Below are 18,880 nucleotides of genomic sequence, written 5' to 3'. Positions count from 1 at the left end.
GGAAGAAGATGCCCAGATTCCTCCTCCTCTCTCTGGAAACCAGACCACTGCCACTCCCCATGTCCAGCAGGAAGACAGGCAGTTTACTTTCTGGAGACAGTGAACCAGGGAGGCTCCAGATCCCAGGTGGTGTTTTCTAATACACTATCAGACTTTCCCCTCTTTATTGCTGGGATTCACAAGACTGTGACTCACACAGGGGGAGCCCTAAAGGAGACATTTTAAAAGTTCTGCTTAATCAATCACATATTAATCTCCAAAGCAAAGCCACTATACCAACAGGCCATATGTCTCATTTTTTTGAGAAATCCAGGCCACATAAGAACTCCTTAGTAAGAAGACATTTGTATAAACGCCAATTGAGACACACGTTTGTAAGGCAAAGAATATCGAAAATAGGGAATGCAAACGGGAAAATTCCTACTAGGAATTAAAAACTAACACAATGTATTCATTCAACAATTTGGCCATATTATATGCAAGATCTAGAACGGGGTGCCACAAAGTATGTCAAGGTACACATGGCACAACAGTTGACTCTGGGAATTTCCAGTCTGGTAGATCAAGAAAATGGAGCAATAAAGACCTAGGGTACACAAAAGGTTATTAGATCTGTATTTTTAAAGAGTTTGAACCAGGAACTCCTTTTTAAAATCTTAAAAGATCGGGGCGGCTGGGTGGTTCAGTCGGTTAAGGGTCCGATTTCGGCTCAGGTCACGATCTCGCGGTTCGTGGGTTCGAGCCCCGCGTCGGGCTCTGTGCTGACAGCTCAGAGCCTGGGGCCTGCTTCACATTCTGTGTCTCTCTCTCTCTCTGCCCCTCCCCTGCTCATGCTCTGCGTGTCTGTCTCTCTAAAATAATAAACATTAAAAAAAAAAAATCTTAAAAGATTTTTAATGATTTCACAACACCAATGATCAGTGGGGAAATCAAAGCAGTGCACGTCCCCAGTCTATGTTCATAACAGACATTTTTAACAAGCTATATAAAAAGCCCCCTCTTTTGTGGTATAAAACTTCTTCTCCAATTCAGTCTCCTAACAATATAATTTTTATTGGTGGAGGGATAATCATGCCACTAAGACCTTTATCTTTAACTGATAAATTTGGTCCTAGAAAGTACCCATTTGTTCCCATATGATTTCTTCAGCATCTTATAGCACCCAACATGATGCTTATAATCCTCCCTCCTCAAATATCAAAATTACACGGAAGTCTTCATACCAACTAAGAAAGGTGAAGGTAAGATACGCTAAGCAAAAGAAGACTGCAGATTATCACTGGATGAATCAATTAACACCTAAAGAAAATTAAGAATAAAAAGGGAAGGTTGTAACAGCATGCACCGTCTTATATCCTTGGGCACAACCTGGAAGAAATATTTTACACAGATAATCAGATCTCAAACTTTAACACATGAAGGAATTAGTTGGCAAACTAGTTAAAAGTGTAGATTTCCAGATCTCGCAGACTGTCTGTCATTCAAGAGATCTAAAGTGGGCCCACGAAGGTGTATTTTAACAACCTAGGCTCCTAGATGAACACTGTCCATTGAAACCTAAGCATTTCTCAGAGTAATAGCAAGGAGAATGGAAAACAAGAGGGAATAAGTACAAATTTGGTAACAAAGCAAAAAGTTAAAATGTAAACGCCTATTCCAAAAATCCATCTCGTGTCTGCTCTCCTAGCCTATGGCACAGAACATTTAAAAAGCAATGCAAAACTTTTACTGTCCAAGAATATCATTATTACATATTAAAATACTTTTGAAAAAGTAGCAAAGGAGCTTCCGGGTTAAGGCACTTGTGAAATCTCCTAATTATACTGCTCAATCAAATTATTCAGTCAACATGTTTATCGCCTCAGTTTACTTTTATGAAACAACACTCTTTGAATCCGAAATTACTCATTTTAGTTATCAGAATTTCTGCCAAGAAGCTTTAACCGATATTCAGCCATTGGGTTTTGTTCGTTTCTTCCTGAGCCATGGAAGGTTTCAAAGGGGTCAAATTGGCTTGGGCTGAATATTCCACTTCAGACAAATAGACATACCCCTCCGTTGTTGCCTGAACAACCAAAGATGGTCCCTATTATTAATACCAGATATTCTACTCGGGTCCTGCTTAGATCGAAGAAGTTCCCATACTTGGGGCACCTGGGTGGCTCAGTCGGTTAAGGTTCCAACTTCAAGCTCAGGTCACGATCTCACGGTTCACGAACTCAAGCCCCATGTCGGGCTCTCTGCTGTCAGTACAGAGCCCGCTTCGTATCTTCTATCCTCCTTTCTCTCTGTCCCTCCCCAACTCGCTCTCTCTCAAAAATAAAATAAAATAAACTTGAACATGAAAAACTTCCCATACTTTTTTTTATGTCTTAGAAGATGACAAAGTTGAGAGCATCTCTAAACAACAAAATAATTCACTCAGACAGTGAATTTAAATTAGATTTCTGCGTTGCTACAAGTCATCACTCTAAGTCGAATAGGTAACTCTCTCTTCTCCTTTCAGAAACTTTCTGAATTACTTTGATTTCTAAAACTCTTACATTGCAGTTTGGTGCTAATAAGCTGCAGAAATAGCTCTTTAGATCAGAACTGCTTCCAATTTCTGAAGATTAACTTCCTATACTAAAATCTCAACATTCAACATCAGAGATTAATTCACAGAAGAATATTACAGTTATAAGGAGGCATTAAGAAATGACTATAATACTGACACACGAAATTCAACTTATTTTAACCATGACGTCCACCGGGTTGATGGGTGTAAGAGTGACAGCTGCAACTCAGATTATGATTTAATTAGCTTCTTAAATTCTACATCGGTACATGTTGCTAGATGAAAAATATGCTTCTGGTTTTTTCTTAAAGTTTATTTATCTGAGAGACAGAGAGAGAGTGCAAGCAGGGGAGGGGCAAGGAGAGAGAAGGACAGAGGATCCAGAGTGGGCTCTGTGCTGACAGCAGAGAGCCTGATGCTGGGCTTGAACTGACAAACCGTGAGATCGTGACCTGAGCTGAAGTCAGACACCTAACCAACTGAGCCACCCAGGCACCCCAATATGCTTTTGTTTTTATGGGGCACCTGCGTGGCTCGTCAGTTGCATGTCCGACTCTTGGTTTCAGCTCCAGTCATGATCTCAGGGTCATAGGATTGAAACTCACGTCAGGCTCAGTGCTGAGGGTGGAGCCTGCTTCAGATTGTCTTTCTTCCTCTGCCCCTCTCCCCACTCACACTTTCTCTCTAAAATAAATTTTTTTTTTTTTTTTTTTAAAAGAAAGAAATCTGGGGGCACCTGGATGGCTCAGTCGGTTAAGCACCCAACTCTTGATTTCGGCTCAGGTCACGATCTCGCGGTTCGTGAGTTCGAGCCCCGCCATCAGGCTCTGTGCTCACAGTGCCACGCCTGCTGGAGATTCTCTCTCTGCCCCATCCCTCTGCACACGTGTGCACGTGTGCTCTCTCTAAATAAATGAACTTTTTTTTTTTTTAATATGCTTTTGTTTTATATATTTTGGCTAAAAAAAGTTGATGTGAAAGAAGATAGCCTAAACATATTTCTGTTAACTCTGGTTATTCACATGACTTAATTACTCAAAGGGAGCCTCTGCTTATCAATGGTCTTCTCCTCTCACTCTCTCTGCTCCTTCTATAGGCCCCCATCGGTTCCGCAAGACACACCATACTCTTCCATCCTGCCTCCAGAACCTTCTCTGCATGGTGTTCCCTCTATCTGGATGACTTCTCCCATCCTTCCCTTGAAATCACGCCCACTTCCCACGTTACCTGGCTAATTATTACCTATTCCTCTGGTCTCAGCTGAACGTCACCTCCTGAGGAAAGTCTTTGTTAACCCCACCACACCCATTCTCCCTCAATAAAATACAGTCTCCTGGTACTTCTTCCTGGTACCTGATACTTCTTCCTGGTACTCTACGTACTTAGACTTATTTAATTGTAACTTTTCCTTATTAGCTATGAGGCCCATAAGAGCAAGGAACATGATTCACCAATGCAGTGGTGATCAGTAAGTATCTGATGAATGGAATTGTAAATGAGCAATAAATCTTGGCACAGTTTCTCTGCATTTTAAAAACATTTTAGGGGTGCCTGGGTGGCTCAGTCGGTTGAGTGCCCGGCTTCGGCTCAGGTCATGATTCCACGGTCGGTGGGTTTGAGCCCCACATCGTGCTCTGTGCTGACAGCTCAGAGCCTGGAGCCTGCTTCAGATTCTGTGTCTCCCTCTCTTTCTGCCCCTCCCCTGCTCACGCTCTGTCTCTGTCTCTGTCTCTGTCTCTCTCTCTCTCTCAGAAATAGACATTAAAATAAACAAATAAATAAATAATAAAAAAAAATTTTGAAGCTGTGCTCAGGTCTAGCTTTTGTTTTCTAAAAGTATTTAATGTATTTCTTCAGCTTAAATGTTTATTCACTTTCTGACTAAAACAAGCAAGATTTCATTTTCCTAAAAAAGATGCAATTCTTTAATATTTTTAAAGGCTTAGATGGAAGATTACGTTGACTCAAAAAAAAAAAAAGGTAAGTAATTATAAAAAGAGTTAACATAACAGCTGGAACATGTTTGAAAATTATCCCCCAGGAAACGTGCTGAGTCCTAGGCTGGAAAAGTTGGGCACTGTCCCAGTAAACCTAAGATGAGGAGAGACAGAAAGGTACATTTAATAGACGTCCCACCCGGCTACATGTCCTGCCCCTTCTGAGATCAGGATATATACTCCCTGCAGAAGAAACGGGGATTTCTTAAAAAATATACATTCGTTCTGCTCAGGAGTAGCAGAAAGCATGGGCTGGCATACAGGTACGGATGAAAGAATTAAGCAGACAAAGTATTGCTATTCATCAGAGGACTTTTCAGCAAAACATTAAAAACTCTGTATTACACATTTTTGTAAGTTACAAATAAAGCAAATTATGCTATAGGTGATCAATAATGAAAGATACAGTATTACCTAATATTCCCATATCTGTCCATACTGAAAGAACCATGCTTGACCACCATCTTGAAAGGTGGTTGGTGTTAGCAAGGATTCCAACCATCATATGAACAAGGCCTTTAACAAAGCAATCCAGTTTCTCCAGTGTGTCACTAATGGGATTGAAACAAAAAGGTGATTCTGGCTACACTGAAAAGCATCAAATAACATGGGATTATTATTAATGACTCAATTTCTTGTGCATCTACATGTCAGCACAATTATAGATGCTTGACGTACGTCATCTCAATTACTACTCCCCAATACCTAAAATACAGAAAGGTATCCCCATGTGACAGAAAAGTTAACAGGTTCAAAGGGTTTAAATAATTTGCCCAATGACATAAACCGGCTAAGTAGGAAAGCTGGAATTTAATTCTAAAGCCTATGCTCTTTCCTTTATGGCCTCGCTAGGGAAGTCAAGTGTTCAATTCTAAAATGGAAAATCATGCTCCTACACAAAATACATATGCAAACAAAAACCAAGCAGCACAGTGATGGGAAGGTCGGGTGGCTCCATCACTCACTAGTCCTCCCAATCTCGCCACGATTCAAATCCATGCTTTGGCAAAATGTCTAATTTACTACGTGACTTGGGCCTTCAGATAACCATAACAACAAAATGTCCAATCTAGTGACAATGGTCTGCTTCTGGCCATCAGTAATACTTACATTTTATTCTAAGGACTTAAGCAGAAATAACTGTATACATATGGCAGGATAAAGCACCATACTTAATCATAATACTGGGGACCAAAATTTTCTGTATAAGAGAAAAGAGATTCACGTATAATTTCAAAGAAGCTTCAAAAGTCTATAATGTTAAACTTGAAATGGAAATATTAATTCCAAATCATAATTTTTAATATATTTCTAAGCTCTTTCAACTAGAAGTGACGATAATGATGTAGCAATGACCAAACATCCTACTTATGCTTTCTAAATACCCTTCCCCTAACAAAAATCAGAACTCCTTGGAGTATTGGCTGATTGTGGATCTAGGAAAAGTAATATAAACGTGACCCTAGGAAATCCTGAACCAAAAAACAAGGAAGTAACCAAAGACTAACGCATTCATGTCAAAAGGACATAGGAATAAGCTTAAAGAGAGTCCTAAAGGGGCGCCTGGGTGGCGCAGTCGGTTAAGCGTCCGACTTCAGCCAGGTCACGATCTCGCGGTCCGTGAGTTCGAGCCCCGCGTCAGGCTCTGGGCCGATGGCTCGGAGCCTGGAGCCTGTTTCCGATTCTGCGTCTCCCTCTCTCTCTGCCCCTCCCCCGTTCATGCTCTGTCTCTCTCTGTCCCAAAAAATAAATAAAAAACGTTGAAAAAAAAAAATAAAAAAAAAATAAATAAATAAAAAAAAAAAAAAAAAAGAGAGTCCTAATGACAAAATTTTGGATGACCCGAGCATCCAAAGAAGAGAGTAAAACTACATTGAAAGACACTAAATATATAAAATTCCTTGTGTCTATGATGACACTCAAAAAAAAAAAAAAAAAAAAAAAAAAAAAAAAAAAAATGAAAGCCTTACCCAACAGGAAAAAGGAAAAAAACAAACAAACCCTATTTGCAACCACTGGAGGTGAGTATTAAATCAACTCTTTACTCTGAAAATTAGTACTGAAAAAAAAAAATCAATTATTTATCTTGCATTTTTAGTAGGAACCACAATACAGATTACCCAAAGAACTCCAGTTAATGAGGTAAAGTTCCTTTACACAGAACAATGCCAAGTTTACAAATGTAAAAGAAAGGATGCAATGAGAAAAGTCACCATTCTGCAACCCTTGACAGAATAATTAATTCAAACAAGGACTGTGAATGGATGCTAAAATCATTAAAGGAAAGAGTAAGGGGGGAGGGGCGCCTGAGTGGCTCAGTTAGTTAAGCGGCTGACTCTGGGTTTCGGCTCAGGTCATGATCTCACGGTTGGTGGGACTGAGTCCCACGTAGGGCTCTGCGCTGACAGTGCAGAACCTGCTTGGGATTCTCTCTCTCTGCCCCTCTCCTGCTCATGCCCTCTCTGTCTCTCTCTCTCGCTGTCTCCAAAATAAACACATAAACTTTAAAAAATGGGAAAAAAAAAAAAAAGGTGGGGAACTGGATCCTCTCAGTGCCCAAGTATCACCTCACAGATTACTCGCTAGCTGCAAAGGGGAACAAGTTAACTTTTCCACGGTGAGGTCTGGCTGTCAAAATCTCAAGCAATCAAAAGTCACATCACCATTAAAGATATAACCAGAAAGCAACACTTCCTGGTGTGATGCACTACGAACACAGCATCACCCACAAAATACTGTCCAAAAATTTCTAACTTACATCGAATCAAGCCTTTGGGTCCAATTTTTAATTTGTAAGAAAGCAAGGGAAACAAATCGAGTTAAATATCACCAGGAAGAAATAACCAGATAAATCCGAAATGCGGGTCATTCTATAAGAAGTTATGGTCAGACCCTTGACCAGAACCTTCAACAAGCTGCTGTCATGGCACAAAGGAAGCTGTGGGGAACCATCAGAGATGGAGTGAGGCTTCAGAGGCATGGCAACCAAATGCAACGTGTGAAACCTGTCTCGGCTCATGCCCTCCCATCTTTAGCAGATACTAAGTCCTCAGCATCTCCTCCAATGCCAATGTGCACGAAAACCAAACCAGGAAAAAACCAACCGGATATCTTTAATACCTTTCCAACCAACGGAAGTTAGTGTTTCACCATACTCTACTCACCTCCACTTAGCAGCTTCATGACTAGCCACAGCTCATCTTTTACCACAAAAGACGTGTAGTAAGACACAATATTAGGATGATGGCACTGACTCATGGCTTGAATTTCTTTCTACAAGGAAGAGAAAATAGGATTAATTTATCATACGCAAGCCTGAAACAACACTACAAGTGAGCGAATTCAGATTTGTAAATCCAAGGCTGGCTTAAGCCTCTGTGAGATCTCCATGGCTCTGACCTCCTTGAGAAGAGTTAAACGAAAAAAAACCCTCAGTTTCCCTCAGTCCATTCTGACTAGTCATTCCACTCATAATCTTTGAAACTCGAAACATGCACTACTTATCAGAGCCTCACACGACACCGCAAAGGCCTCCGTGGGGACACACGTTGTTACTTCAAGGTGCTCTTGAAAAAGCATCTTGGGAAATCTGGTTTTACAGCCATAGAGCATAATGACTAATAAACAGAGGGTGGTTTTTGTTTTGTTTTGCTTGTCTTCAAGTGTCTTTATTCTGTCTTTAAAATGTATTTTTATTATTGAAAGACAGTTGAAATACAAGGTTGTATGAGTTCTAGGTATACACCACCAGTGACTTGACAGTTCTATACATTACTCACTGCTCACCACGGGAAGTGTGGTCACCATACAATATTATTATAATATTATTGACTATATTCTCCATGCTGGACTTTCCATTTCTGTGACTTAGTTATTTATAACTGGAAGTTTATATCTCTCAGTCTCCTTTATCTAGCTCACCCATCACCCTGCACCCCCACGGTGAGATTGTTCTCTGTATTTAGCAGTCTGGTTTTTGTTTGTTCTCGTTTTGTTTGTTAGATTCCACATGCAAGTGAAATCATACGGTATTTGTTTTTCTTTGTCTGACCTACTTCACTTAATATAGTATCCTCTAGGCCCATCCACGTTGCCACAAATGGCAGGACTCCATGATTTTTTATGTCTGAGTAGTATTCCACTGTGTGTGTGTCTGTGTAAAAATCACATCTTTTTTATCCATTCAATCTATAGATGGACACTTGGGTTGCTTCCAAATCTTGGCTATGGTAAGCAATGCTGCGATAAACACAGGGGTGCAAATATCTTCTCAAATTAGTATTTTCATTTTTAGGCGGTAAATACCCAGCGGTGGAATAATTACTAGATCATATGGTAGTTCTATTTTTAATTTTTTGAGAAGCCTCCATACCGTTTTCCACAGTGGCTACATCAGTTTGAATTCCCAGTAGTGCACGAGGGTTCCTTCCCTTTTCTCCACATCCTCACCAACACTTTTATTTCTTGTCTTTTTGATTTTAGCCATTCTGACAGGTGGGAGGTGGTTTTGATTTGCATTTCCCTGATGATGAGTGATGTTGAGCATTTTTCATGTGCCTGTTGGTCATCTGTAGGTCTTCTATGGGAAAATGTCTATTCAGGTAGAGGTTCCTTTTGGTTTGTGGGTTTTGTTTTATTTTGAAAATATCGTTTCATCCCATTTTTCTGAATTAATGAACAATTCTCACTCTGAAAAGAAATCTCCTGAAGCAGGACAAGGTCATAAACTAAATCCAAAGTAGAAACCTGAGCACCCTCTAAGTTTATCTACAACCTTGGGGTTATGCATTTAAATTAGGCTGGGTGAGATAAAATGCCTCATATAGCCCTGAGTGATCTGGGCCCTGCCTACCTCTCCAGTCTCAATCCTACTCCCTTCACTGACCCTACCCCAAAATACCCTCTACAATCCAGCCACAGTAAACTTCAGGTGAGCATGCTTCTTCAACCATGGATATTTAACCCTATTGTTCCCTCTGCCTCAAATAGATTTCCATCATTATTTTACCCTAGCTAAAAATGCCAATTCTTCCTTCTGATCTAGCCAAAATATCATTTCCACCAGTTCCCCAAGGTTGCTTCCAAACTCCCTGTGTATCTCTTTACATCACAGCCCATATGTACTGGAGAGTGCATTGGGTGCTTACTTATCTGTTCCTCCCTGGTGGACTGAGAGCTCCTGAAAGCAAGTACTTCCAAAAGTGGATCTCTAAATGCAAGCTGGTGCATATTACACACACACACACACACACACACACACACACTGGGCTATTAGCCTAAAAAAGAATGACATCTTGCCATTTGCAATAACATGGATGGCCCTAGAGGGTATAATGGCCAAGTGAAATATGTCAGAGGAAGACAACGTATGATTTTACTCATATACAGAATTTAAGAAACAAAACCAAGAAAATAAAGAGACAGACAAAAAAACAGACTCTTAAATACAGAGAACAAATTGGTGGTTGCCAAAGGGGAAGTGTGTGTGTGTGTGGGGGGGGGGGTGAAATACATAAAGGGAATTAAAAGTATACTTATCGTGAGCGCTGAGTATTGTACAAAATTGTTGAATCGTTATACTGTACTCCTGAAACTAATATATAACAGTGTTTGTTAATTATACTTGAATTTTTAAAAAGTCACACAAAAAAGTAGATTCCCTAAACACTGCAGAACTTATCATATTATATAGTAACTGCTTATTTATTTTTCTGTAACCTTCACAAAACTTTAAGCTCAGTGAAAGCTACGACTCTGTATTCGTGGCACTTAACACTGTGCCTGGCACACAGTACACCTTCAACAAATATTTATTGAATGAATTAATTTATACAACTTTTTACTTATTCAATTACTGTACTTGCCCTATGCCCTTGGTCTTTGTACAGTAGAGCCAATTGTGTAAAAGTTGCCCATAGGCTCTGATTCAAAAGCAGTGCTCTGTGAACCTTAGTTTTGCTTACCGTTTCTACTTGAATGTAAATTCCTTTATAGCAAGGACCTTGCCGTATGCATTTTTCCAACCTCCAAAGTCACCAGCACAGTCTTCTGTACTAAAACCTAAGTAAAACTAAAGTCAGCACCTGCCTGTTGACATAGTGCTATGAAGATTAAAGGGGATGAGAAGTACATAGGAGAGGGAATATATAGGACAACATATATTGCCAGCAAGTTGTAAAGATAGCATGTTACAAGAATCCTCTGGAAAGAACAATGAAGGTAGGCAAGAAGTCCTTGCAAAGGAGGTAAGAACGAGGTTTAGTGCGGTAGGATATAGGGAAACGACAGCAGTAGAAGGTGAGAGGCACAACCACACAAAAGATGAAATACGCAAGACATGTTTTAGGATGCAATGAGTAAACCTGTCTAAGGCAAGCAGTTCATGCTTTCAACGGACATTTACCAATGTGCCAGGCGCAGTGCTAGGTGCTTGACTACGAGGGTGAGCCCTCATGAAACTTACAGTCAAGTGAAGAAGTCAGACCAATACTAATTTAACAACACACAATGATAAATAGTTTGATAGGAGAAGTACTAGATACTACGTGATTTCACTGGAGAGGCCAATTATCAAAAAATAGGAGTGATAATCAGGGATGGCTTCCTGTAAGTTTTACAGGTTTGACTGTTGAGTTACTTGGGACCGTATCATAAAGGACTGTGTAAGTGTGTTCAAGAATTCAGGCTTCACCTTAACAGCAAAGGGAAGGCATCAGAGCTTTAACTATATATGCCATTTCATAAAAACACTCTAGCTACAATTAGAAGTAAGTGTGGGAAGGCGAGACTAAAGGCAATGATACTGCCTAAGGCTGTTGCTATGACCTGGGTGAGGGACAATGGTGGCCTGAAAAATTATAAATAACCAGTTACTCGGTTTGGGTATTTACACTGTGGTTATGTTACTGTCAGGAGAACCTGGGTGAACAGCATACAGGAACTTTCTGTACTTCTTTTGCAACTCTTCTAGAAGTTTAAAACTATCTCAAAATACAGTTTTAGGGGCGCCTGGGTGGCTTAGTCCGTTGAGCGTCCAGCTCTTGATTTCGGCTCAGATCACGATCTCCGGGTTCATGAGATTGAGGCCAGGATCAGGCTCTGGGCTGACAATGTGGAGCCTACTTGGGATTCTCTCTCTCCGCCCTCCCCCGACTTGTGCACATGTTCTCTCTCTCTCAAAATAAACATCTAAAAATAATTTTAAAAAACAGAATGCTAAAAAAAAAAATAAGTGGCAATATGAATGGAAAGACAGGGAGGAGTCAAGAGCTGTGCTGAAGAAGTATACACCATAGGACTTGGTGACTCACTGGATGAGGGAGGTAAGACAGTGTGACAATTCATGCACAGAGTTGGGGTCAAACTGTCCAATGTCTTAAACTGAAACTAAGGGTTTTCAGCTTTACTCTGGGGCGTGGCGGGGGGGGTGGGGGGTGGGCAGGGACAGCTCACAAAGGGTCTTCTAACAGGAGACTATCAGAGAACCATCAAATTCAAAAACCGAAAGGGCCTTAAAGATTTCTTTCCTTCTCGTCTATTCCTTTAAGGGGTGGGAGGGAGGGTTCCTTTATCTTAACTCCCACTGAAATTATCTTTTTCCCTTTCAGTTCAAAAGGAAAAATATGTATATAAGTTTTGCAAGAATGCTATATTCCTGACTCAATTTTCCCAGTGGCTCCCTTCCACATCAAAATGAATTCCACCCCCCTACTGAAAGTGCTTTCTTGACAGTCCTGTTACCTGCTGCTGCCACAGCTTTTGTGTGGACTTCGTTCTCCACCAGAGGCTCTCAAGTATTGCTTAATCACTTTTCATTCCTGGAACGCATCTCCATTTGTAACATTTATTCCTGATTTTCTAATTACCCCAATGCAAGCAGTTTTCATCTGTTTCACACCATTCAGTCAGGCCCCCAAGTAATGTTAAGTTATTCACTCATACAGAGTGAACACAATAAAGTCCCTGCCCTCATGGAATGCTCAATATGAAACAAACAATTCTTCCATCTATCGAATGTCTGAGCAGGGGGCACCTGGGTGACTCAGTTGGTTAAGCGTCCAGCTCTTCATTTTGGGTCCAGTCATGATCTCGTGGTTCTTGAGTTTGAGTCCCGCATCAGGCTCTGCGCTGACGGTGTGGAGTCTGCTTGGAATTATCTCTCTGACCCTCTGCTGTTCTCTCTCTCTCTCTCTCAAAATAAATAAACTTTAAAAAATAAATAAAATAAAATAATAAAATGTCTAGGGAATGTGCCTTCCTTTCCATTATTACTGTCACTGCCTGAATTTAGAATCTTAATACCTCTTTGTATGGCCCATTGTACCTCAAATTATGGGCCGCAACCCACATGGGCCAGGAAACAAACTTAAGTAGGTAATGTTAGAAACAAAAAAAAGAAATAGAAAATCAGTGTGTGTCCCACATAATATAATTAAAATTATTTTATGAAAACGTTTCAGGGATATTAATATTTATGAATATATACATAAAAAGAATTCTTTCCCAACTCTACACCCCTGCCTAGTAAGGTTTCTATCTCTGTTCAAAGTATCCCCCAGCTCTGGTGGGCCAGAACACAAACATCTCCACGGAGGCCTCCATTTTTGTAACCAGGAGGATGCCTCCTCTCTTACTTCAAAGTACTTAATACCTCTTCCAGGTGTTTGTCATGCTTGGCCTTGTATAGGACACAAGAGTCTTAACTTTTTTTTTTTTTTTTTTTTTTCCCCCAAATAGGCTTCATGCCCAGGGTGGAGCCCATCGCAGGACTTGGAACTCATGACCAAGACCTGTGCTGAGATCAAGAGTCAGACACTTAACCGACTGAGCCAGCCAGGCATCCCAAGAGTTTTGACTCTTCAACTGGATTGTGAGCCTCCTAGTAGATAGAAAGACATTTTAAGTCTCTTCATGTTCCCCTCAAGTGTTTGTCCAATGAATCTAGTCCTAGTATCTACCAGAGAAGAGAAAAAGCTCAAAATACTGCATAGTGTGCCTGTGAATAATATCTCTGGAGAAAATAAATGTAGTAAAATTTGACAGCTGATTTCCCAATCACACTTAGCAAAGGCTGTCAGACAAGAAAACATTTTGACAAAAGAAAGGAGCGCTATACTGCCTCCTCACTGATAACTGTCACACAGGATACGCACCTATAATCTGGTTCACGTCAGCACCCTTTCTACGTTATTGTAAAGATAATTTTGAAAAAAAAAATTAAAAATCACAACACCAAAAGTTTGGTATGTTGATCTAAAAGATTTTTAAGATAAACTTAAAGGGCTTCTCGACTCTCAGAAACAGAGCCCTTCTCACTCAGATCTCAGCTCCTGACCCTACAAATACCACACATAAATCCAGCATTCTTTATGTTCCCGATGTTTCTTCAGGCTTTGGTGGGACCTTACTTGTTTGCGCCCCAAAAAAGCCAATTATCTTAAATGTGCTTTACTACAAGTCACTCTCCTCCTCCCTTCACTTATTTGTCAAATATATAAATACTATATTTGCAATCTAAAGCTTATTGGACTAGGTGGGCAAAATGATGGAGATCTAACCTATTTCTTTTTTTTTTTTTTTCTCATTAAACTTTTGTTTTAGTGGGTCTCAAAACTCTGTGACAGATTTTTGGCCAAGTTGTTTCCATTAAAAAGTACTGATTTTAAAAACTAGTAACTTAAAACTGTCACACACACAAAAAACAAATGGTCCACAAAACATTCTCCTTTCCTTCTGAAGGTTTTACGATGCACTGCTGTCATTAACCAGTCGTTTACTATTCAACTTAAATGGCCAACGGACACAAATAGTTCTGAGACCGTTCTTCCACCACTGATTAAGACTGGGATGGCACGTATTGGGGATAATATTCATTTAGCCTTCTGAGCTTTCTAGAAGACTTGGTGACTCTGCCAGTTCCAGCTGCCTTCTTGTCCACCGCTTTGATGACACCCCCAGCAACCGTCTGTCTCATGTCACCAACAGCAAACAGCCCAGAGGAGGACAGTCAGAGAAGCTCTTGACACCCATGGGCGTGCCAGGAACCATATCAACGATGGCAGCGTCACCAGATTTCAAGAACTCAGGACCATCTCCCAGCTTTTTTCCAGAACAACGGTCCATCTTCTCTTTCAGCTCAGCGAACTTGCGGGTGATGTGAGCTGTGTGACAGTCCAGCACAGGTGCATATCCGGCATTGACCTGGCCTGGATGGTTCAGGATAATCACCAGAGCTGGGAGGCCAGCTGCTTCCATTGGTGGGTCATTTTTGCTGTCACCAGCCACACTGCCACCATGAACATCTTTGACACATACGTTCTTGACACTGAGGCCCACGTTGTCCCCAGGAAGAGCCTCACTCAAAGCTTCATGGTGCATTTCAACAGACTTTACTTCAGTTGTAACACTGACTGGAGAAAAAGTGACCATCAGGCCTGCCTTAAGGACACCGGTCTCCACTCGACCCACAGGGACAGCACCAATACCACCAATTTTGTAGACATCCTGGAAGGGCAGACGCAAGGGCTTGTCAGTTGGACGAGCAGGTGGCAGAACGCAATCCAGAGCTCCAAGCAGCGTGGTTCCACTGGCATTGCCACTCTACACTTAACTTTCCATCCCTTGAACCAATGGCATGTTAGCACTTGGTTCCAGCACGCTGTCACCATTCCGACCAGAAATTGGCACCAATGCTACAGTGTCGGGGTTGTAGCCAATTTCCTCCATGTAGCCGCTGACTTCCTTAACGATTTCCTCGTATCTCTTCTGGCTGTAGGGGGGCTCAGTGGAATCCATTTTGTTACACTGACAATAAGTTGTTTTACGCCCAGTGTGTAAGCCAGAAGGGCATGCTCACGGGTCTGCCCCTTCTTGAAGATACCTGCTTCAAATTCGCCTGAGAGGTGCCTGTAATCATATTTTTGATAAAGTCTCTGAGTCCCGGGGCATCAATGATGGTCATGTAGAACTTGCTGGTCTCAAATTTCCCCAGGGAGATACCAATGGTGACACCACGTTCCCGTTTGGCTTTGGTTCTCCAAGACCCAGGTATACCTGAAGGAGCCCTTTCCCATCTCAGCAGCCTCCTTCTCAAATTTTTTGATAGTTCTTTTGTCAATCCCACCACATTTGTAGATCAGATGACCAGTAGTGGTAGACTTGCCCGAACCTACGTGTCCAACGACGACGATGTCGACATGAGTCTTTTCCCATTTTGGTTTAGGTTCAGTGGTGGTTTTCACGACACGTGTGTTCTGGAGGCAAACCCATGGCAAAAAAGCTAACCTATTTCTTTTACCAAGCTATGCCAAACACGCATTCCTCTACGAGTAAGGCCCTAGTGTTAATACACAAATGTTTCTTTCAAGAGGTCAAACATCTGAGAACAGATGTTCTACTTTTGAAGCAAGATTATAATTAGTTAGTATTATGTGAAGTAGAAAACGATAGACCTGACTCAGAAAGACCTGATTTTTAATCCGGACCCTGTCACTTATCGTAGGATTTACTTCCTTCATCTAAAATGTAGCTACTACCTGTCTCATGGGAGGCATTTAGGAGGGTAAAGTACACTTAAGTGCCTATCACTGAAAAGATGTTTGCTATTATGGTCATACGAACACAGTCAAGTTATTTAAGCTTTGAACTTTCATTTCTTTAATCATAAAGTAATAAATAATAAGACTTTCATTCACCTGTAAGCTCTCCTTAAGGGTTATGTAAAGTAACTGACAAATGATACAAATTCATACTGGGCTTCTCAAATTCCAGTCTTAATTATATAGGTTAAAAATTTTGTTTCTCCTCAAGGGGCACCTGCGTGGTTCAGTCAGCTAACTGTCTGACGTTAGCTCAGGTCATGATCTCACAGTTTGTAAGTTCGAGTCCCGCATCAGGCTTTCCACTGTCAGAGCCCATTTCAGATCCTTTGTCCCTCTCTCTCTCTGCCCCTCACAGGTGCTATCTCTCTCTCTCTCTCTCTCTCAAAAATTAACATTAGAAAAAAAAAATTGTGTTTCCTCAAAAGAATTAGTTTACGATTTATAGCCTTTTTGTATGATCACTGCAGTTCAATATCCAAATGATGCCCTAAGGGGTTGCGGACATCCGTAAATCCAAGATCACTGTGTAGGATTTCCAGCAGCATCTCCCTTCAAGTGTATGTTCTCTCACCAGAGAGGCTCAAGATCATACCAGAAACTTTCTTTTTCAGCTTCTGCTCATACATTACCAACTCCTAAGAAATGCATCTGTTTCCTCTGCTGAAAGTTCAATGTGTAATTCTATTATCCCTTTTCCTTTTATCCCAGTCTTCCCTAATACTCAGTGCAGGTTACACCAGAAATTAAATCCAGTCTGGGAGCGGAAAGACTTCTGGACTGGCAGATCATCCCAGGCCTAACTCCTGCCTTCCTATCACTCACTGCACATGATCTTAGACAAATACTTAAGAAAATAACAATATTAGTTCACATTTGCATGGCAGTTTATAGTTTTCAGGTACTGGGTCATTTGATCCTCAAGAAAAACCTCGTGAAGTACACAAAACAGATATTATTATTTCCATTTTAAGCCAAAGAAACTGAGGATTTACAAAGTGAAACGATTTGAAAATCTACCTCATGTCTTATTGCTGAAACTGACTACACACCCACAGCTCTGGGTGTCAGGGCTCATAAAAGAAGTACAAAACAATCTCTGTGTGACCCTCTTTTAATGCCACAGGACATCTCTTGTAGCTACTAATCCTTGAGTCTCCCTTTCCTCTCTTTTTCCCCAGCGTTTGGAGAAGGCAATGCTGCTTGGGGGTCATTCTGCCTCTCACCTTGCATCAGTGGTCAGAATGCAGACTGGTACCATGTTCCTAGGAGGCCAAAGCCTTTTCAAGCATATTCCACTCAACCCAGGTGTCGTAACTGCACGATACCAGCATGATAATAGTTTAAGGAAAGAGACGAGCAAGGAAGCAAGGTTTATAACAATAAAAAAGAGAAAAAAATTAACTGTCCGATACCAGAAATAGGTTAAATAATATGTGGTCTACCTACGTAATGGAAAAGCACACACATACTGAAAAGCATTTTAATTCATACATATAGACATAGAAAAATTTGATTAAATTTTCAATGAAAAGAACAAGTAGATGGCTACATTATCATAAAAATACAAAGATATTTAAATGTACACAGTCTAAAAAACTATATAGCAAGTATTAATCTCAGAATGAGAGGGTTACAACTAATTTTTTTGTTTCCCTGGATTTTTGTAAATTTTACAATAAACAGTACTTAATTTATAATATTTTACTTATTTTACAAATTTACAAAAAACATTACTTAACCTTCTTTTTAGAAAAGCAATAAAAAAATTTCTGGTTATTTTTCACTCCAACATGAATATACACAGAAGTGTATTTCTCCAAGAAATAAATAGGAGATGTGCATACCAGGAGTTCATCCATGCTAGTCTGACATTTCTCAAGGTTTATCCGTTTGATTGCCACTTTCTCCTTTTTAGGGGCACAGTACGCTGCCTGGACCACAGCCGTTGCTCCGCTCCCTAAAGATAAATACATAAATGAGTAAATGAATAGATGAATAGATAAGAACATGACATTTCTAATTCCCACACAATTTAACAAGAGAATAATCCTTATCTTGTTCCTACACTCAACAACAGATGACACCCTAAAAAGCAGGGTGTCAATAAAAGCAAAGGCCTTCGACCATTTCATAGAATTGCTAATAAATACTGGCAGGGAGGAAGAATCAAAATGGCTACAGGTCCAGTTCCTGAGTATGATGGCACAGGCTCACCTTTCCCTGCTCCTCTCTTCTGAATACAACTGAATACCCTAGAAAGAATTCATCAGACAATCCTAAGATGACCCTAAAAGAAGGTGGATGAGCCAGGGGCCTTGGGATGTGAGGAAAAGCACCACTGTGAGTTCATTGGGTTTTCCTTTTATCTCCCATATATCCATGGCTGGGCACAAGAAAAGCCTGAAACCCGGAACCACCAACATAGACGGACAAACAAGAAAATCTTGCTTTTTGGCCAAAGACTGTGAAGGGGGAAGCTTAGCAGAGACCTAGAGGGAAGACAGACTCCCCAGTCCTTATCTCAGACAGTGGAGGATCCCCAGTCATCACAGCATCAGCATCAGCAGGGTCTCCACCCCAGCCCCAGACAGAAGCAGACCAGATCTGCCCCACGTGGGGCAATGTCCAGGCAATCTGCCCTTAGCAGTAGCAGAGATGGGGACCTGCACCCACCAGTCAGCGCAAGCAGCACCTGTAGAGATCAAGCAGGACTCCCTGTGATGCCA

At 40.9% G+C, this 18,880-nt stretch overlaps 1 protein-coding gene and 1 pseudogene across 2 annotated transcripts in view; both read right to left on the bottom strand.

Annotated features, from left to right (window-relative positions):
- Positions 1-18,880, bottom strand: part of OXSR1 (oxidative stress responsive kinase 1) — a 103,604-nt gene that overhangs the window by 63,659 nt on the left and 21,065 nt on the right. The window contains exons 2-3 of one of the 2 annotated variants that reach the window (XM_058729419.1): positions 17,999-18,111; positions 7,719-7,827 (exon numbers count right to left, since the gene is read on the bottom strand). In XM_058729419.1, coding sequence (XP_058585402.1) covers positions 7,719-7,827; positions 17,999-18,111 — 222 coding nt within the window. Of the gene's footprint in view, positions 1-4,968; positions 5,106-7,718; positions 7,829-17,998; positions 18,112-18,880 lie in introns of those variants that run through there. The other variant, XM_058729420.1, reaches the window with a different exon arrangement.
- LOC131513000 (elongation factor 1-alpha 1-like) lies at positions 14,115-16,097 on the bottom strand (annotated as a pseudogene).

Source organism: Neofelis nebulosa, chromosome 5 (genome assembly GCF_028018385.1).
Source record: "Neofelis nebulosa isolate mNeoNeb1 chromosome 5, mNeoNeb1.pri, whole genome shotgun sequence".
NCBI classification, from domain to species: Eukaryota; Metazoa; Chordata; class Mammalia; order Carnivora; family Felidae; genus Neofelis; species Neofelis nebulosa.
This window is presented reverse-complemented; position numbering and strand designations above follow the sequence as displayed.